General features: G+C 46.3%; 1 protein-coding gene across 1 annotated transcript in view; it reads left to right on the plus strand.

Annotated features, from left to right (window-relative positions):
* Nucleotides 1-21778, plus strand: part of LOC108512687 (voltage-dependent R-type calcium channel subunit alpha-1E) — a 313873-nt gene that overhangs the window by 213930 nt on the left and 78165 nt on the right. The window contains exons 8-18 of the mRNA XM_017848045.1: nt 2455-2570; nt 6881-6934; nt 7886-7975; nt 8922-9131; nt 9885-9997; nt 11543-11655; nt 11999-12130; nt 12579-12651; nt 13547-13664; nt 16236-16303; nt 17829-17926. Coding sequence (XP_017703534.1) covers nt 2455-2570; nt 6881-6934; nt 7886-7975; nt 8922-9131; nt 9885-9997; nt 11543-11655; nt 11999-12130; nt 12579-12651; nt 13547-13664; nt 16236-16303; nt 17829-17926 — 1185 coding nt within the window. The remainder of the gene's footprint in view (nt 1-2454; nt 2571-6880; nt 6935-7885; nt 7976-8921; nt 9132-9884; nt 9998-11542; nt 11656-11998; nt 12131-12578; nt 12652-13546; nt 13665-16235; nt 16304-17828; nt 17927-21778) is intronic.

A 21778-nucleotide genomic window follows, 5' to 3' on the forward strand; every position in this document is an offset into this window, starting at 1 on the left:
TCAAAATATCACCTTATTAAACTTCCCTGGATTCCCCCAGAGCTTAGTTGAGAAATCAAGACACAGACCTATGAAAAGATAAAGTAGCATATAAAAATGCCATGGGACTAGGCAAATATGTGGGGCCTGAAGGACTTGGGCTCTTATAAGAGAAAGGCCTGGGTTCTAATCTTGGCTCTGTTTCTTACTTAAACTCCATCAAGTTGCATAACTTTAAGTTAAGAATGAAAATACCTATTCTACCTTCTTCTCAGAATGGTTGTAAAGATTAAATGAGCAAAATGTATGAAGATGCTTGGTAAATTAAGAGATGCTCTACACATGCTACTTGCTATGGTTATTACTGGAGGTTTAGAAGTGGTAAGATCCAATGAATGGCCTTTTAAAAAGATAACATTGATAGTGTGAGATGGGTGAAAGGAGGAGAAAGAGACAGGAGGTTGAGAGACCAGCTGGGTGCTATTGCAGTGGTCCAGGCGAGGAAGGATGAGATCATGGACCAAGATAGCAGGGTGAATTCAGGTGCTTTTATGAAGGTAGAACCAACAGGACAGTGGTACTAATTGGACAGGAGGGACGGAAAGAAGCAAAGATCCAAAGGTAAGAATTTTGGTGGATGGTGATGCCATGAACCAAGCCAGCCCCTTGTTACTTTCAAATTGCCGAAATTCAGAAAGCAGAAAGGAGGCATCCCAGGGCTTGAATTCAGTTACCCTGGCCCTCACTGGCCCTGGTTGCTCTTCATTCTGACTCTCCCCTTTCCTTCCGCCATAACACCTTTAGTAGAACCCAGTGAACCTGAAGCCAAGCACAGGAGAAATTCTCCTTCCAATGTGCCTTTCCCCAAACCCTCTGCCTGATTGTAAGCAGGTAGCTATACCCAAGGACACCAGCTCTATTTCAGCAGGAGGGCCAGGTGAGGCATGAGCAGGTGTCTCTTGGCATTATTGTAGACTGGCATCTCCTCTTTCCCCGCACTGTGGCTGGGGCCCATCCCCCAGCCCCTCGTTCATTTCTTCTTCCCTAGACATGAGAGAGAAACTGGTAGGACTCACAGTGGGTGCTGGACTCCCTCAGATTCAGACTGCACCTCTCTCTCCATTTTTTTTTTTTTTTTTTTGAAACAATGTCTTGCTCTGTCACCCAGGCTGGAGTGCAGTGGCACAATCACAGCTCACTGTAACCTCGAACTCCTGGGCTCAAGCAGTCCTTCCACCTCAGCTTCCCAAAGTGCTGGGGTTACAGGCATGAGCCACTGTGCCTGGCCTGCAGTTCTTTATGGAGATCACATTTAATAAGTAGAACAGCTTCCCAGGTAGTAGGAGAACACCTGAGCCATGGCTGGGAGGCACTGCACTGGTAAGGGGCATCTTAGCCTGGAAGGGTGTTTGGTGATGAGAAAGGCATTGCTAGAGGTGGCTTCTGGAGGAACCTGTTAGGAAACTGATTTATTTATCCCCATTCTTTCACTCATTAAATTTGATCCTCCTTTTCTCTACCAGGGAACCCTTAGTCCTCTTCTCTCCTCTTTCTCCCATGGAACTGTAGCCTTCTCATTCCTGTTGTCACACCAAGTGGCATTAGTCCCCTGAACCTGTCATAGGCTCTGTCTTCTTCCTGACCCCTCACCTGGGCATTCCCTCTGCCTCATCATCTCCCCACCTTCCCACTGGCTTTATGGGAGTCAGGTGTCCTTCCCACGTCCCTTCCTTTCTTATTTAACTGACATCAGCCACCTTTGAATAGCATTTTAGCCTTTGAAGTCATCAGCCTCATTGATCTTCAGTGGCAGCTTTTATTAAGCACCAGAGTACAGGACAGCAGAGGCAACACGGCATTGTTGTTAGAGTTCAAATCCCAGCAAGGTATTTCACCTCACTAAACCTTGGCTTCCCCATCTGTTAAATAGGAATTTTAATGGTATTAATACTTCATAGGATGGTTGTGAGGATGAAATGAGTTAACGGGTGTGAAAACCATTGCCACCATCCAGGGAGGAGATAGTGGTGAGAACAGGTATTTTCCTAAGCCTTGGTCATATATTGATCATAATTGGTCAATATACATTAATCGCTATTGTTATCAAAAGGAGAAAGAGTAGCTGTGCCCTTCAGAGGGTTAAGGGTTTTCATTGTAGCTGAAGAGGTGGAACATGGCATTTTGAAACCTAGTTTCTCACATGGCTAAGAACATACCTTTCAAAATAGAGCAAGCAATCAGTTGGTCCTAATTGGAATACAGCTAGTCTGGGAAGGCTTCCTGTGTGAGGCTGAATGAGGTGTGTTTCTGTGTAACATTGTAAGAAGGTCATATTTGCAGCCTGGATCAGAGGAAAGGGTACATGAGCTTAATAGAGGTACTTGCTCAGATGCTCTGTCTCTGTTGCTTGATCCACCCTTTCCCTGAGTCATGGCCCTATCCAAACCCAGTGAATCTTATCCTTCTTGTCCACAGGGAGTTTGCCAAAGAGAGAGAGAGAGTGGAGAACCGAAGGGCTTTCATGAAACTGCGACGCCAGCAGCAGATTGAGCGTGAGCTGAATGGCTACCGTGCCTGGATAGACAAAGCAGGTAGGCCTGGGGGGCTGCAGGAGGCTGGTGAGTGGGCTGCAGAGACATCAGGGCCAGCCCCTCACTCCCAATTCTTCCATTCAAGGGGCAGCCTAGACAAGAGAAGAGAGACACTTTGGATGCCTGGTTGGCTCTTAAGGTTCCCTGCTCATCCCATTTTCTTCCTCTGGGCTCTAACTGTCCCGTCTACCAAACTGTCCCATCTACCCAACACCTTAAGGCAGGCATCTTAGCAAGGTGAACTGAGTAAAAGTAACATACCCCAATCCTGGAGCTGAGCCTGGGCTGATGGTGTGTTATAATATTGTTCCTGGTGCTCACAGCCATCCATTTGTTCAGCAAATATTTATTGAGTGCCTACTTTGTGCCAGACCCTGTTCTAAGCACTTGGGATACAGCAGTGAGCCAAATGGTCAAACAGTTCACCAAAGCTCTTCTCTTGTAAAGCTCTCTAATTGGGGAAGGCAACAATAAACAAAATAATAAATGAGTAACTCATAAGACAATGATAAGGTAGTAAGTACTATGGGAAAACTGATCAAGGTAGGGTTATGGGGTATAGAATGTGCCACAGTTTTAGATAGGAGGTCAGGGTGGCCCCATTGGTGTGTAGACTTGAAGAGATGAAGGAGTGAGCCAGAGGAAGATCTGGGAGAGGAGTATTTCAGCACCAAGTACTTAAACATGGGAGTGAGCCAGGGGTGCCCGAGGAGCAGAAGGGGGAAGGAATAGGGAGGAGGAACAGGAGACAGAGTGATGGCTGTCACCGGGGAAGTGGGCAGCAATTGTGTTTGACCTTATGGGGCATTGTAAGGGCTATGAGCTTCACTCTGAGAAACACAAGAACCATGGGAGGGTTTTGAGCAGAGGACTGACGTGCTCTGACTTTAGACCATAAAGGAGCATGTGCTGGCCACGTTGAGAATAGACCATAGAATGACAAGGTTGGAAGCAGAGGGACTAGTAGTGAGGCCATTGCCACCATCCAGGGAGGAGATAATGGTGAGAACAGGTGTTTTCCTAAGCTTTGAGCTGTCATCAGTTCTCACTCTGTGGCTCAGCATTAGGAATGGTTCTCAGCTGCCTGTGAGAATAGGTCCAAACCTATCATGATTTCATTAACCCACAGAGCCACTAGATTCAAGTTTGGCTGTGGCTCAGATGCTTATGAGGGGGCATCAATCACCCCCATACTTGTCAAGAAAAGGGGTGGGTTTGCTTTCTTTATTATTTTAAAGGTTGGTTTGCATTAGTATTATATATCTTCATTTTCTTCCAGAGGAACACGTGATTTTTTTAAAAAACTACACATATGACAGTCAGTATCTTTTCTCTGTTCCTAATAGAAAACATAGCACAAAAGTGAGGTCACAGAGGAAAAATTTGGAGTATGATTTAGTGCTTAGTTGCTTGAGCCTTATTCTTCTGTAGGAGCTTTGGAATGACACTATGACACTGTGGCTGCCAACACACAAAAACCCTCTCCAAGCTCTGCAGTCAACTTTTGGTGACCTCCGAGGGTTGAGAGAGTGCATGTATGATTGCTATCTGCACTCACTTGTAGCCTCTGGAAACATGAGCAATGTGTATTGACTATACTTGCATTTCACCCTTTCTCCTCCAAGGCTGTTGTGTAGGGATGAAGCGGACATGAATGTCCCCCACCGCTTCCCAGAATGGTAACTCAGGCTTGCCATGGGAGGGCAAGCAGATTTGCCTCCAGGCCAGGCAGGCAGCTCGATGGTCCCAGCTGTCCTTGGCTTTCTCGGCGGAGGAGCCATCTGACAGACCACTAAGAGAGCTGGCAGCAGACCCAGGAAGGAGCCCTCACAGCCCTGGCCACCCCACACAGGTCAGGTGGCAGGGTATGCTGCTCACTGGGGCTCTGCTTTTCAAATACTTGCAGAATTCCAAGGCTTCCCTTTCTTCCAGTTGGCAAAGCCAGCTCTCTCCTTCTAAGAAAAAAGACGCACTGCGACGTCAAAATGTGCTTCCTGGCCCTTCCCTTTACAAATGGAGTGCGAGTGAATCAGAGACATATGGGTTACATTTCCCTGGAAAGACACTCAAGTTCTAAAGCGAACTTGGCAAAAGGGATGAGGTGGGGAGGAAGGGGGGTGGCTTCAGCACATCCAGAGCCCTTGAGTGCTTTCCAGAGATCTCGGCAGCACCACACACCTTCCATCTATCCTGGGGGGTCCCCAGATCTGCCCACCCCAAAGCCCAGACACTGTGTATAGCAAAAGTAACTGTCTGGCTAAGGTGATTAAAGTTGCTATGAGAGATTTTAACACGTTCCTAATTTTAAAATGATGCCCTCCAAACATGTGCTATAAAATGACTTAAAGCCCCTTTTTGTCTTCAGGCAGGAGTGCCCCACCAATAGCACTTAACCTATTAACTTAGCCAGAGGCTATACTTAAAAAAGAAAGCAAACATTTATGACTTGGTAATAATGGCCATCCTATGAGTACCATCCAAGCCTTAACATGTTCACCTCCCTAGGAAATACATTATGTACTCTCAGTTTTATCTGCAGCTAGAATTATGGTAATGACTTTAACCTCTCCTACTGTCCTTTTACTTGTTAAAAGTGTTTATGTTTAAATTAAACCATTGTTTAGTAGGGTCTGAGGCTATCTTTCCCCCAGCAGCTGGGATCTTAGGGAATGTTTACTGAGGCCTCCAGCTCCCTGGCCTGTGGGTTGGGCTCAAAACTCATCCCATCACTCCTCCTCATAGGGCATGCAGGATCCCACCAGACTTGGGAGAGAAAGGCTATTTTGTTGGTGCACTTGGAGGGATGCTAGTGAGGTTTGGTCCAACAAGTCTTAGTAGAAAATATTCCCCTTCAGATGATGACACCTCAGTAGAGTATGGGACTGCTCCTGGGGGCACCAAGAAGGAAGAGTACAGGGGACTGTGTGGTGTTGTTTTAGAACTCCAATAAGCAAATATATTATTTCAGCATCAACCAATCCTTCAGTTCTCTAACACCAACTAGGTGTTCAACAATCAGTTAAATTCTAAAACTAAATACTACCTCAAATTAGCACAGACCTCACAGGTTAAAGGCTCCGTTCCATAGGACTGCTCCCACTTGAGATGGCAGCCAAAACTGGGGTCTCCAGGCAACCAGCATATCTGCCTGGCTGACTACAAATCTGGGGTTCCCACAACTGTCCCCCTCCTCTCCACTGGTTCAGTAATTTGCTAGAATGACTCACAGAACTTTGGAAAAACCATACTGTATTATAAAGGTTATAACTCAGGAACAGCCCAATGGAAGAGGTGTATAGGGCAGGGGATGGGGGTGGGGGGGCGCAGAGTTTCGTGTCCTCTCTGGGAACACCACTGTCCCTGCTCATTGATGTGTTTACCAACTCAGATGCCTCCTGAAACCCAACATTTAGGGGGGTTTATGGATATCTCATTACATAGGCATGCTCGATTACACCATCAGCCATTGGCAATTAAACTCATCTCTAGTGCCCCCTCCTCCCTAGAAGTGGGAGTAGGGAGAAGCTGAAAGTTCTAGCCTCCAGTCCTGTGGCTGTTTGTTCTTGCTACAAGCTACCTCCTCTAACCTATGGGGCCCCTCTCTCCTCCAAGAGTCATTTCATTAGCATACGAAAGACTGCCAGGAACCAGAGACAAAAACCAAATACTTACTTTTTATTTTATCTTAGGGACAAATTCATGATTGGCCCAAGCCTCTTTGGCTCAGGCTGTGGTAAACCAAGAAAGGATGGAAGCAATGGGGACAGGAGGAAGCCCACAAGCCCCTGTCCTGTCTCCGAGGACCTTTGGGCATCTTCCTCTGACCCCTCCTCAGAGATGTAGACTAAAGCCCAAAACATGGGCTCAGCTTCTGAATGAGGGTGTAGATGTTATGACCAATGGCCACTGGCAAGAGAAGCTAAGGAAGCTCTTGCTGCTAGAAGTTCAAGGAGTTAGGAAAGACAGGAAGCTGGGTGGAATTAAAAACAGAAATAGAAATTTTTCATTCCTATCAAGGATTTTAGCCTCTTCTTCTCCTCTCACAGGTATCCTCCTGAACAGGGGTATCAGACATAGAGTGGATTGTTACCCCAAGCACCCCCTCCCCGAGGCTTCCTTTCTGTTCTCAGGAGCTCTGTGTGCATCCTCTGTGACACTTGCTTTCTTTCTGATGCTGGTGCCTGTGACAGGCTCTGAACTCTGCTCTCTCTCTCTGTTGCCCTAAGCTGGAGCTGTCCCTGAGGGATTTTCATCTTGCAGAATAATTTGGCATTTACAGATAATTTATCAAACCATTTGTTTCCATATAGAGGAAGTCATGCTCGCTGAAGAAAATAAAAATGCTGGAACATCTGCCTTAGAAGGTAAGGAAATGTTCTGACGCCTTATTCCAGTTGGATTTGCCCCCTCTTCGGCAATGGCAATCTCTCTTGATCAGAAGGGGAGAAAGAAATAAAAGACGGTGCTCTGGGATTTGAAATGAGAGTCTTTCTGTCATAAAATCCCTCATGCTTTAAAATGAAGGGAATTGAGTCACAGATTTAAATGCCTTTTAAAGTGATGAAAATGAAACCCAAGAGTTGCTTTGTTCCAGGGCATGTGATTGATACTGAGCGAGGAAAAGGCCATCCTACAACCAATGCTATCTAAAGGGACCTTCTCTTAAAATGTGTGGGGGTCACCTTGAGACCACTTTTTTTTTTTTTGAGACGGAGTCTCGCTCTGTCGCCCGGGCTGGAGTGCAGTGGCCGGATCTCAGCTCACTGCAAGCTCCGCCTCCCGGGGTTACGCCATTCTCCTGCCTCAGCCTCCTGAGCAGCTGGGACTACAGGCGCCCGCCACCTCGCCCGGCTAGTTTTTTGTATTTTTTAGTAGAGACGGGGTTTCACCATGTTAGCCAGGATGGTCTCAATCTCCTGACCTCGTGATCCGCCCGTCTCGGCCTCCCAAACTGCTGGGATTACAGGCTTGAGCCACCGCGCCCGGCCGAGACCACTTTCATTACCAGGAAGTGGCATTGTAGGTGAAGAGCCAGGACAGATGGATACAGAGTGCCTGTTTACCTTCTGCATTTAGATAGGCTCTAGCATGGCTTCCAGAGCCCTTGTGTTGCAGGAGGTGCTGGTGAGCACGGCATTTGTGGTCTAGTAGACGTCCTTGATTTCTCTTACCCTGGCTTAGGTATTAAAGGCAGATAGAAGCCAATGTTACAGGGACCTCAAACAAGGCCTCTTGCCTGCATTCCTCAAAGTCTTGTCCAGAATGATCTGGGTGTGCTTGTGGCCTCTCACTGGCCTTCCCTTTCCCTGGTGCAGTGCTTCGAAGGGCAACCATCAAGAGGAGCCGGACAGAGGCCATGACCCGAGACTCCAGCGATGAGCACTGTGTTGATATCTCCTCTGTGGGTGAGTGGATCCAGTTAGATCTTTTACTTCTCTGATCTCCCACGAAAAGGAAGATCCTACCTTTTGAGAAGCACCACAAGGAGGGAAAGAATCCGAACAGTCCAGAATTTAGGAATGTAATTAAGGAAAAGGGTGGAAATGGAATCTAGATTACAATGATTTGTTAAAAAAAAAAAAAAAAAAAAAAAAAAAAAAAAAGACCTGGGGATGCTGTTCACATGAAACATGGGATTTAGGGCCAAGAATCCAACCCAAGTTTTTCAGGCGTGGCAGATGTATTCCATTTGCAGAGGTATCTGCCCTCTCCTGGGAGTGATGATGAGAACCCACTTTGGGACATTGTTCAAAGGATCCTGAGGACCTGTTGCTTCCAGGGACATGGATGTGAGATCTTGAAGCCATTTGCTTAACTTAAAACTAATTCTGATTGGCAATTCTTTAATAGTATGGGTTCCATCTCAGGTGCTCCTAGAGATTCTGGCTGATGGCAGGTTTTTTCTCCCCAGAAAAAGGGAAAAATCTTGTTCCATCCTCAAAAGCAGAGAGGACTTACAAAGCTCCTTGCTGTTTTGTGCCACCAGTAGTAGAAATATCACCAATGCAGCAGAAGGATTGTAGTGCTTGAAGCTATTTAAAAGGAAAGGGCAGAGAGAAGCCCAGTCTGTTGCAAACATAAACACGATCCTATTAAGATTCAAGACGCTGGTGTCCTGCCTGGGGAATCTTTCCATTTCTTAGGACTGAGAGTGCCCAGAGAGGAAAAACAGGGTCACTGCCTGTAGAAACTACTGAGCCCATAAGATGGGGGTTCCCCAGACCTGCAATATGGCAGTCACCTTGTCCTGGGACTAGAGCAGCCCATCTTGTCCTTCGAATGCTCCCTGGCCATGGAGGGTGACCACAGGATATTTTGCACTTCATTCTTCCTCCTTACTTTTCCCCTTAGGCACACCTCTGGCCCGAGCCAGTATCAAAAGTGCAAAGGTAGACGGGGTCTCTTATTTCCGGCACAAGGAAAGGCTTCTGCGCATCTCCATTCGCCACATGGTTAAATCCCAAGTGTTTTACTGGATTGTGCTGAGCCTTGTAGCACTCAACACTGCCTGTGTGGCCATTGTCCATCACAACCAGCCCCAGTGGCTCACCCACCTCCTCTGTAAGTAAAGCCTCTCTCTAAAGCCTCCTCTGCTGGTCCCCATGTGGGACAGCTTGGTGTGTGTGTGAACGCAAGAGAGCAAAGCACCCTGCTAGGAGGAGTTCTACCTCTTCACACTGTGAGGGAGGCCACATCATCCTCAAGGGGGCTGGAGTATCTCATGACTGTTACCAGCTTTCATTCTTTAGGTAAACTGGTCATTGCTGATGAATCAACAAGATAGCATAGCGTTATACTTTTGGGTACCACAAAGCCTTCATTTCCTTTCTTAAGGAGGCTCAACGATCGGGAGTTTTGATCACTGAAATCCTGGGCAGGAAGTTCTCAGGGCAATGGAGATCTCAAATAGACCAGAAGAAGAGCTGATAGGTCAGCTCCAGATTAGACTGCCACTGGACGTGGGTGAGGGTCAAGGGCCTGTCCCTGCTGGGTGTGTGGGGAGGAATCCAGCCCTTTGATCAAAGCCATAGTAAGTCCTCTCTTTCCCCTATGAGGGCCCTCTACCATATAAAGGCCAGTGACAGGCCTACCTACTGAAAGAGAGCAATGCTGATCTGTTGAGTGCGCCTGGGACTCAGCCTGGGTCAGAGGGTACTCAGACATCACTAGGCTCTGCCCAGCCCTGGCCTGATATGGCCACCGAATGTCCCGACATGTGTTTTTGTGAGCTGCTCTGTAAGTGGGTGTGTTAGCTGAGAAATGCCTGAGCCCACCCCACAGGTGGAACCAATGCTCTACTTTTAATACTTCCAGACTATGCAGAATTTCTGTTTCTGGGACTCTTCCTCTTGGAGATGTCCCTGAAGATGTATGGCATGGGGCCTCGCCTTTATTTTCACTCTTCATTCAACTGCTTTGATTTTGGGGTAAGTCATCGGAAGCCTGCCTGTGCTCCTGCTTTGTGTTGATAGGCCCTGGTTTTAGATAAGCAGCTTGCTCCTTACTCAGCATGAGGTACTGAAATCAGAATATATAAAAAGAGAATCGATAAGATTAGCTAAAGGGAATTCAGAAGTGAATGAATCCTTCCCATGCAAGGTTTGTTTGTTTTTCTAAGCTCTTTGATTTTCAATATTTTATTAAAATGTAACACATACATTATAAAGGGTACACTTAAGTGTATAGCTCTGTGAGAGTTTACAAAGCTACCCATAGCCAGACTTTTGAACCACTTATTATCTTGGGGGAAGCCTGAGAAGGACAAAGGACTTGATTCTAGAGGTGGTTCCATAGGAAAGAGAAGCTTATATATTTGTTTTTCTACTTCAGTTTAAAATTGGGATAATTATCTAGATAGACCCTGACGCAAGCACACACACACACTCTTATATTAGCAAGTCCCCACAGAGAATCTCTCAGTCAGCTGTTTACTTTCTACGTAGTATGGATATCTAAATGTATACATTGTACTAACACTTCAAGGTGCTTTCACATATCTTTTATTTTTGTCCCCTGCCGCTTACAGGAGTCCTATGAACTATATTACATTTCAGGAGTTAGCCTTCCCACTTACAAAAGAATAAATAGAAACTCCCGTGCCCAAGTTCATATACTCAGTTAGCAGCAGAATTGGGTCGCAGAACTTTGGGCTCCTGAACCACTTCTCTTTCTGCCAATCCCACTACTTTTTCTGCCAAAGCTTCAGTTAGGTGCTAAAGATTTCGAGCACTTGCTAATCTACATTTTAACTTGGAGCATATGACTCTGAGTACGGGCAGTTTTCAAGCATAACAGCTAGTGAGAGATCACTTTAACCTTAGTTTCTTTGTGTCCGTACCTTTCGGCATTACTGTCAGGATTAATAGTTGTTGTTTCTCCTAGCATAATATCTAGAACATAGTGGACATTCAATAAATACATAATTAAAATAAAAGGAAATTGAAATGTTCATCTGCAATTGCTGCATCTTGTAGCAATCAGATCCTACATCACCATGAACTGTCACATTGCGGGATGCAAGACCTCTGTGACTGAGAGATATTTATTATATCAAGGACCGAAACGTTCTTGTTAGCACTGAATTTTAGGATGACGAGAGAATGTAGACCTTCTCTGAGATTTCTGTATTGAGATGAAACTTGTACTAATCCAAATCGGTTTCTTTGTTTTGAGTACCACTCCTTTGTCAGAGCAGCAGAAGCAGCAACTGGCTGTTGTAGTTTTCACCAAGGACAGGAATCAGTAAGCCAATCTACAGTATGAAGGATTAAAGTTAGGAAGGGGATTGAAGAGCAATGGGAGAGAGGTGGCAGCTTCCCACATAGGTAGTTTTACTGAAGGTAGGGCTAGTGGGAGAGGAGAGTTTTATTCTCCCATCCCCACCGAGAGCTGTTGATTGTGTGCTGGGCGCTAGAATGCCCCCTCTTCTTCTCCTCCTCCTTCTCTCACTGTGACTGTCATTGCCTCTCTAGGTCACAGTGGGCAGTATCTTTGAAGTGGTCTGGGCAATCTTCAGACCTGGTACGTCTTTTGGAATCAGTGTCTTGCGAGCCCTCCGGCTTCTAAGAATATTTAAAATAACCAAGTAAGTGAGCAGAATTTGGACTTTTCCCAATGACTTTGAGAGTAGAACCTTTTCTCTGCCTTATATTTTCTTCCATCTTCTCTTTCCCCCTTAGGGGGAAAGTATCCCTTCCCTGCCCCACCCCTTCTCTATTCTTTAGCTCTTCCTTCTTCTCCAAAGATTAAACCAAAAATATCTATGGTGCCACATTCCCAAGGGGAGCAATAGGTTACTCCTATTGCTACAAATATACAAATATACAAATGCAGGTTATTTCATAGACTACCAGGCAGATGCTGAGCTGGGCTTGGGGGCTAACTTGGTATGCAGTGTTCACAGCTGTCACATTGTCTGGGTTTTGTAGGTATTGGGCTTCCCTGCGGAATTTGGTGGTCTCCTTGATGAGCTCAATGAAGTCTATCATCAGTTTACTTTTCCTCCTCTTCCTCTTCATCGTTGTCTTTGCTCTCCTAGGAATGCAGTTATTTGGTGGCAGGTACGTGCTCAGAAGCTTTCCATCCAAAGGAGGCTCAAAACCCAGTCGTAGCCTGTGTTGGGCCAGGGTCTAATATTAACTCGATCACCACGTTACTATCCTGTCTGCCTTTGCCCATGGCCTGAATTGACCACTGAGTGCGTGCATATGTGGAGTAAACATCTCTGCTTTTATTACTTTCAGGCTGTACAGGGTTCTCATTCCGGGGACCCATTTCTTTGGTGCTGTCCCTGAAATGTGCAGCATGGGCACATCCTTCAAAGTGCATAGTTCATCAGTAGTAGTCATTGTTACAGTCTTTATAAGTTATGTGGAATGGGGAAAAAGTAGGGAAGAGGGGGTTGTAGAAGAAAGGAGAAAAGAAGTGATGAAAACTGTGATCTTGGGGAATGAAAAACTTGGTATGTGAGATTTTCATTCCATTCTTTTCTCTATTTTTTTTTTTCAGGTTTAACTTTAATGATGGGACTCCTTCGGCAAATTTTGACACCTTCCCTGCAGCCATCATGACTGTGTTCCAGGTATGAGGCCAGCTGATGGTTCACAAGTGCTGCGTGAGGTCCCTTGGACTGCACACTGCAAGACAAGGATGAGTTTCAGGATAATTCTGCTTTTCCTTTCCAGGCTCCTCCCAGGGGATTGAGACACTCTTTCTAGTTGAGCGGTCATTACTACAATAATCCCTAGAACTTCTGTGGCTTTGTTCTTACCAATAATAAGAGAGCTCTGTTGGGACCATCTCACTGTCCTTCTCCCACACCTGTGAGTTTGCAGGAGACATTGAGTCTGAGGCATTCAGCCAAGAATCACATCTATGGTTTTCTGAAATCTAGGGACGTCTTCTAACCCATTTAATGAGGTATCCATTAAATGGTGTTCATTTAACAAGGTCTCTTTTCCACCCCTGCTCCCCGCAAAACTCAACTGTTTAAATCATGGGGAAAATTCAAAATTGATAGTATCTTAGACCTAAAGAAAAATACTATTTGGCCAGAATCTGAGGTTGGACCAGAACCCAAGTTTCCTGAACTGCAGCTCACAAGGCTCTTTCCAATCATGCTGCTGTTCCAGACCCTGTATCTGGGAAGCTCTGAGGACAGTTAGGTAATGACCAGACCACCTGATTTGTGTGATTTCCACAAGGACCTTGCAAAACTGAAGGTGGGAGACACTCTGTAGTTGGAGGAACAGAACCTTTCCCTTTGATGCTCTCCTTCCATTTTCAGTGTCTAAAATTCTCTTCCATATCAAAAGAAAGTTTAGGATTATTTATGGGACTTTTTTTTAACTCCCTGGCAGGATGGTCCAGCAAGGGGGTAGATGCAAAAGACCCAGGCCCAGAATTTGCCCTTGGCATTGACCCCATTTTCTCCACCAGCCCAGGTTTCTGATGTGCCTGTCATTTGCTTTGTGTAGATCCTGACGGGTGAGGACTGGAATGAGGTGATGTACAATGGGATCCGCTCCCAGGGCGGGGTCAGCTCAGGCATGTGGTCCGCCATCTACTTCATTGTGCTCACCTTGTTTGGCAACTGTATCCTTTTTAAGATGTACCTCCTCAAGCTGCCCGCCTTCCTGGACCAGCATTTGAGGAGGTATTGGTGGTGGTGGTGCTAGAGCTTGGGTTGGTGGGACAGGGGCGTGAACATTGTTTGGTGTTCTAAAGTAAATAAGGATCCTGATCTGAAGGATTTCATGTACTAGTTGGGTAAAGAATACAAACATAAGAGAGTATTATCCGAATCTGTCATGTATGCAAAGAATAACATAGGAGGCTGTTACATTGAATGGTTGGTGGTACTGTGAGCTGGGCAACATTAGACAAAGCAGAGATCACTGTAGGCTGAAATAGGCACATTATACCACTAATGAATTAATTACATGCTAATGTAGAACAAAGCCTGCCACATAGTAAGATCTCAAAATATTAGCGTTAGGATTAATGCCATTACTGCTAATTCTAGCAAATATGTATTGTATTTGGGCTATACGTGAGACCTTAAACTAAGTGCTTCATAGGTACTATTTAATCCTTATAAGAGAAAAAAACATCTCGAGTAAAATAACTATTAAATTGTAAAGGGAGACTAAAGTCCAGTTCCATCTAACTCCAGTGCCCTATCCAGTCACAAGATCTAGACCAGGAGATTTAGGTTTTAATCCCAGTAACTCTGTGTATCAGCTGTGTGGCCTTGGTGGGAACGTTACTTAATCACTCCAAGCTTCTATTTTTTACAGCTGAAAGGAGGATAATATTTATCTCCTTTGTTAGTGGTGAATACTAAATGAGATAATTTATTTGCATGTGATTTATAATTACAAACTTCTATACAACTGTTAGATGCTTTTGGGGAGTGGGGTTGGCCATGAATTGGGATTAGTAGAATAAAAAGGGAGAACCATGGGATGCAGGTGTATTTTTGCATTTTCCATAGTTTCATAGAGAAGACGTGCTCTTTTAAGTTTTCTGCCCTGAAAATGTCTAGAGGTTGGAGCTGACTAGAAGTTCAACATGAGAAACTCATGAAAAGAACACCAGGCAGTGAGTCACAGTCATGGAAGCCCCATGTGTCCCAATGGCATCATGATTGTCCTGATATTCTGGGGGTAGTCAGAGCTGGACTTTGATGCTAGAACAGTTCTGTGTTCCACAACACAAAGGCTTTGAAGACAGTTGGAAATGGAGACTTCAGGCCCTAGAGTATGGCATAGGAATAGATTTCATAGTGAATCATGTCTGCTGTGTGACATTTTGTTAAATGAAATGTGGAACCCTTCAGGACTCTCACAAGAAGAACGGGAGAAGTTAGCATCTCATTATTGGGAGATGCTCAGTAACAGGAGCTGTGGAATCTCATTCTTTTTGTCTTTAAGGACAGAATGGTGTAACACCCATTGGCCTAGGTAGGATTCAATTTCAGCCTCCCAGAATGGGCAGATGAGCTCCCACACTGAGCTCCCTACACATCTTGTTCAGTGATTCTCTTAGTTGTTATTGCTACAGGTAGAGGCCACAGCTGTCTAAAGACATTTTGAATGTGGCTGAACAAATTCAAAGTGCTTTTTCTGTTCCCTTACTCATCAACAATCAATGCAGAAGACTTCTGTAACCAAATGTGTGGGTTTTTTTACTCACCAAGCAAACAATCCTGCAGCAGATACTAGTTGGTGTCCTCTAATTCAATTCTGATGCTATCTACCTGGAGATAGCATTAGATCCCACAAGTTGAGGGCTGAATTCCCAAGACTGCCACTGGCTTACAATGACAATTGCATGCCTCAGGTTACTTTACCTGTGTTTTGAAGACTATAATTTGGGTTTCCCACAGCCTCCTTCCTGGGTTCAGTTAATTTGCTAGAGTGGTTCACGGAACTCAGGAAAACACATTTACTGGTTTATTATAAAGGATATTACAGAGGATACAGTTGAAGAGAGGCAGAGGGAAAGGCATTGGGGATGGGCACAGAACTTTCTTGCCCTCTCCGGGAGTGCCAGTCTCCAGGAACCTCCACATGTTCTGCTATCCAGAAGCTCTCTGAACCCTGTCCTTTTGGATTTTTATGGAGCCTTCATTACATAGGCATGATTGATTAAGCCATTGGCCATTCGTGATCAACTTAACCTTCAGCCCCTCCTCCCCCAGAGGTTGGGGGGATAGGGCTGAAAGTTCCAACCCTCTAATCATGCCTTGGTTTGACCAGCCCCCATCCAGAAGCTACCTAGGGGCTACCAGATATCACTTTGGAGTTTCTAAGGATTTTAAGGGTTGTATGCTGGGATACATAGTTAAAGACCAAATAATAATTTTTCAGAGTATTGTAATTCTCCTCACCCCATCTGGCCCCCAGATGGTTTGATTCAGGTATTTCTTTATCCTGGGTAAAGAGATGATATGTGGAAAGAAGGAAGAAATACCCTCTTTCTCCTTTCAACAGAGTTGTACAGCATCTCCCTCTCTGTTCCCACAGCCCCTGCTTAAGTGACTCTTCAGGGTAGCTTCTGTTCCTGTTAGTGTCCCAGGCAGGAAAGATCATTAGGTGGCCTCTCAGCCTTGCTGAAGACTTTTGCTTTTCTTATTTGCCCATCCTTAATCCATCACCCCAGACACGCTACTGAATGTGTTCTTGGCTATCGCTGTAGATAATCTGGCCAACGCCCAGGAGCTGACCAAGGTAAGCATTGTTCTCTGGGGATCTGATGTTTCTCTAGTGCCATTGGGTGCCCTCTGGCTTTTGGAACTCTCTCCAAAAGTCTACATTGTCTGAGTTAGGCCTGCCAAGAAGGCCCTTTCTGGAAACTTCTGGACAGTTGAATAGCCACATACCGATGATGGAAGCCTGGTTCACTTTTATTGAGTTTGGTGAGCCTCAACCTCACGTAGGGGGCCTCAAGGAACACGGAAAATAACATCTTAATTTCTATGAGCCCTCAAAGGAGTCCTTTCCAGGATTATCATGGAGAGTCAGGAAAATTCTAGAGCCCTGGTTTCAAGTTCCACCTCTGCTACTGCAAACTATGGCTGTGTGACCTGAATCACATGACTTAACCCTTCTGGGTTTTGGTAGGAGAGAGATCAGGGCCATCACAGTTCCTGGGCTATGGCTGTTGGGATATTCCAGTAGCCAAGGTCATTTTGGGGAAATTTCAATGAAGCCAGATACTAAATTTCTCACAGAACTGTTCCCTTCTTTTCTCTGATTAATTTCCCCAGTATGGGGAGGCAATATTAACAGCAGTGGGATGGTCTACAGAGATGAGTAAATACCCTTTTCTCCACAGAGAGTGTCAATTTGGTTTTGGGCAGAAGTGCATAGCATCCTGCTGACGTTTCTGAGCTTCTTCCATGCATTCTCTGATGTTCTTTCTACATCCTTGAGGGTCTTATTATCTGCGTATATGGTAGGAAAAATACCAGCTTTAAGTAGCTGAGAAACTGGGTCTGAGTCCCACACCTGCCGCTGGTTATGTTGGCTTGGCTTGGACTCCTGATCTCCATTAGCATTGGTTTCTTCATGCGTGAGGCAGGAATGCCATATCTGCCTTGTGTACCTCACATGATTACTGTGAGGATCAAGTAAAATAATGTCTGTGAAAACCATAGCATGCTCTGAAGATGTATGTGCTCTTATTAGCTCTAATCCTTTTACCTGAGCTGGTTTTCCTTGGGTTCATCACATAGAGGGGATGCTTGCAGGAATGCTGCTTGAAGGGATGAGAGCTCTGCCTAAGCACCCACTTAGCTGTGCAGGGAAGACACTGCAATGGGGTGCTCAGCCTCAGCACTTTACTCGGCAGGGTCCTTGCCTGGAAGGCCCCTGCTCCATCACTTCTAGACACTGTAGGACATCTGAGAAGTGTCAGCTCCTGCCACTGACCTCCACAGCCATAGCCAGCTCCACTGAGGACTAGGGGTTGGGGTAGACTTCTCCTGGTTCTCATGAGCAGCCTGTGGATGGCTCCAGGATGGAGACAAGGATTGCTGACCATGCCGGAGCAGTGAGGCTCCTGACTCCCAAGGGGCCTGGCCTCTGGCCATCAGAGGTCTCCGAGCCAACCTAACATCTCGCTACCTTGTTTATCCTCTTCCTGTGTCTTCCTCACTTCAGTTGGTATTCAGAACTCCTCCTTAGGAGAGCCAAGGGAAGCTACTCTCCTTCCTGGGGATCCCAAGCAAAGCCATCTCTGCTTTGTGTCTAGGATGAACAGGAGGAAGAAGAGGCCTTCAACCAGAAACATGCACTGCAGAAGGCCAAGGAGGTCAGCCCGATGTCTGCACCCAACATGCCTTCGATCGAGTGAGTCAGCTGCCCCCTTCACTGATCACTGAGCTCCTGTGCTAACAGCCAGTTCATCAACTCACAAAACTATTGGTTGTAGGAGTGCACCTACTCTATACCAGAACTGTTCCTGAGAATACAGCAGTGAGCAAGACAGAGTCTGTTCTCATGGAACTATTATTTAAGTGAGCGAGATAGATAATAAATACGCACATTATTTCAGATAGTGACAAGTGCTATAAGTAAATGAGACAGGGTCCTATAGTGGAGAAGTACAGGAGCTGGGTGGGAGCAGCTTATGTCAAGCCAGAAGGGATTCTCTGAGGGGGAGCTGTTTAAGCAGAGACCTAAATGTGTAGATGACAGTCATGTGACATTTTGAAGGAAGAGTGTTCCCAGCAAGGTCCAGTGTGGCTGATGTGTAATTAATGAGGGGAGATAGAGACAGGGCCGGGGAGGGGACGGGGCCAAGTCTGAGGTCCTTAAAGTCCAGATGGAAGAATTTAGCTTTTATTCTGGCTGAAATCACAGGAGGACCTCAAGTGGAAGGATGAATAGGATATGATTTACACTTTTAAAAAGGTCACTCTGTTCCGTGGAGCATAACAGACTGTAGGGGCCAGAGTGGAGGCAGGGAAAGAGTCAGCTCTCAGAGTAAAGTAGGGGAGAGGTGATGGGGGTTTAGACTAGGGTGGGGGAAATGGAGGACATGAGTAATCCCATTCAGTCTGTAGTTTGGAGAGAGAGCCAATAGGATGAGCTCATGGATTCAATGTGGCAGGGGTGAGGATGAATAAAAGGGAAGAAACAAAAATTGATCCCAGGTTTTAAGGTTTTGCAGACTAAGCAGTGGGTTGGGGGGTGGTGGTAGTTACTGGATCCCTGGAAACCGGTGGAAATCTAAAGTTCATTTTGAGATTCTTCTAAGGCATCCAAGTGTTGAATAGACTATTGGTCACCTGCATCAGGAGCTCAGAAAAGTCAGAATTAAAACAATGATTGGGGGAGGTTATTCGCGTTTAGATAGTATTTAAGTCATCGGTATGGGTCAGGTATCCCAGAGACCTAGCTGCTGAGGACAGAGGCTGACAGTGCTCCTCCTGCTTACGAGGAGAAACCAGCCACGGAGACCGAGGGAGTACAGCTAGGAGGCAAGAGAAAGAACAGGAGGCATAGTGTGCTGGAAACCTGTGAGGGAAAACTCTGCAGGAAGGAGGAGTGGGTGCCGGTGCTGCATACTGTAGAAAAATCACATACAATAAGGAACAGAAAAGGGACCATTGCGTATGGCAAAATGAAAGCTGTTAGTGACCTTACAAGAGCCATTTCCATGGCCAGGTTGGAACAGAACCCAGTTGAAGTGGACTAGGGAGAGAACAGGAGGTGATAAAGGAGAGTGGTGAGTCTACTGCTTCAGGGGGCCAGCCTGGACCTGTGGTAGAGCTATAGGCAGTCGGCCTGGGCCCTGCGTGGCCTGGTCTCTGCATGGTGAGACGGGGAGGTGTCAGAGGAGAGGCTGGGAAGTGACTGTAGAACCATATAACTCCTGTTGTTGCGTCCAGGCCTGCATGAGGACTGTGTGAGTGGTGAATGGTGCTGGGGCATCTGTGGGATGGTCTGAGACCCCCAAGGGGGTGGAAGTCTATCCTGGCAATGACCCTGTCATTGTTACTTGAAGCTAGTAAGGGAGGAGCCCTTGGTTGGCTAGAGCTCCAGTAAACGGCTCCCAGCAGCCTCTTCTTGCCTTGTGGGGCGTGCCAGGGTTGTGTGCGTGTTGCGGGGGGACCTCCCTCCATGCACGGCCATCATCTTGCCTTTGCCTTTTAAAACTAAAGGCCTGGCCCTTGGATCCCTCTTCCGTGAGTGAGAGAAAAAAGTTCCCTTCCAAATTGTTAAAAGTTGATAGGGAAATGCCAAAGATTGATAGGGAATATTCCTCTCTGGAATATTCTCTGGGCCTTGAGTAATTTCTGCTCCACCTTCCCTGAACTCATGAGTTTGGGTTAAAAACACATACACACAGGTAACCAAAAATGTGGATGGGTAGGCCTGGCTGCCACTTAGGAGTGGGTGGTTCTATTTACTGAGATGAGGAAGCCTGGGGGAGAAGTGGGTTTAGAGAGATGTGAGTTGGGACGATGCTTGGCCCAGAGTAGAAATTCACTATTTCTGGAATGAAAGAATGAATGAAATGTGGGTAGGCACAGGCAGGGCCGTGGGAATTGAGCAGAGTGTGCATCAGGGCACAGCGAGGTAGAAGGAGGTGCTGCAAACATCTAAGACCAGCAGACACCCGGGCTTTGGTGCTGTACATGTGCTGTGAGGTTGGTGTTGCTGGTGTGAGCCACCTCCAGGTGTGTGTGCCCTGCTCAGCTGTGTGCACTCTGCTCAGGTATGTGTACCCTGCACAGATGTGTGTGCCCTGCAAAGATGTGTGCACCCTGCTTGTGTGAGTGCTCTGCTCAGGTGTATGTGCCCTGCACAAGTGTGTCTACATTGCTCAGGTGTGTGTGTCCTACATAGGTGTGTGTCCTCTGCCCAGGTGTGTGTGCCCTGCACAGGTGTGTGTGCTCTGCACAGGTGTGTGTACAATGCTCAGGTGTGTGTGCATTTTGCTTGGGTGTGTGTGCCCTGCTCAGCTGTGTGTGCCCTGCACAGATGTGTATACATTGCTCAGATGTATGTGCCCTACTCGGGTGTGTGTGCCCTGCTCAGGTGTGTGTGCCCTGCACCAGTGTGTGTACACTGCTCAGGTGTGTGTGCTCTGCTCAGTTGTGTATGCCTTGCTCAGGTGTTCATGCCCTGCTTGGGTGTTAAGGCGAAACTGCTGATTTCAAACTACACTTTAAGTGCAAACATGGCTGTCCATGGGGAAACACAGAAGAAGCACTGTTAAAAACCAAAGTGCCTGAGTGCTAGTTATATTTCTCTCACTAATATACTCTGTGATCTCAGAGAGACAACCACTCCGATCTCAGAACCTCTGTTTCCTCATCTCTGAAATGAGAAGAATGCCACCTGCCCTTCCTATCCCACAAGGCTATTGTGGGGTGTACACAAGGTCTCATTCATATGAGTCGGAGACATGTGGATGCTTCTCTGTATGATTTTAGGTATGAATGTAAGTTTGAATCTGTGCATATGTGAGTAGAGAGAATGCCCATGCTTGTGTGTATGAGAGAGAGAATCCTTCCACGTACATACACTCTTACACACATGCTTCTGGATAGCTGGTATTTGAATATTTGAGAATTTGCAAATAGATGGTGTGATGTGCTTTTCCTAGCAGGTGTGCATGTTGCCTGTCTAGAGCGAACGCTTCTACTTTTGTATCTACCCATGCTTCTTGGCTCTCCTGCCCCCACCTGTGCCTTGTTGCATTGCAGACTACTGATGCTGAGGGATGTATTCAGTTGAGGAACTCACAGGCTTCTCCACAATGATGTCTGCATCAGTGGGTGCTCCTGGGCAGCCACACACATGTGCACTGTGCATCTTCCATACACCCAGAGTGGGCCTCAGACCAACTGCCTCTGCTCCCTCAGAGGGTGGGGGATCTTCTGCAGACATGTGAAAGATGGCAGTTGATGGGGATTAATTTGCCTAGCATGTTCTCCGTGGGTGGGCATCAGCTTTTTCAGGAGAGGAACAGCATTTGCCAACATCCCAGGTCCAAGCAGGGCCCATTGGGCTGGACTGAGTTCATCAGGCCAGTAACTGGGGCAGGCTTACCGCAAAGATAGCCCAGATGTATCGTCCTCTAGCTAAGCATTGACCCTGTGCTGACAGCTTATTTACCAGGCGTCCTGTCTGTTTTTGTGGGCACAGTTCATACGTTGCCATTCTAACCTTGTGTTTGTAAGGACACAA

Source organism: Rhinopithecus bieti, unplaced genomic scaffold (assembly GCF_001698545.2).
Source record: "Rhinopithecus bieti isolate Rb0 unplaced genomic scaffold, ASM169854v2 scaffold_27006, whole genome shotgun sequence".
Lineage (NCBI taxonomy): Eukaryota > Metazoa > Chordata > Mammalia > Primates > Cercopithecidae > Rhinopithecus > Rhinopithecus bieti.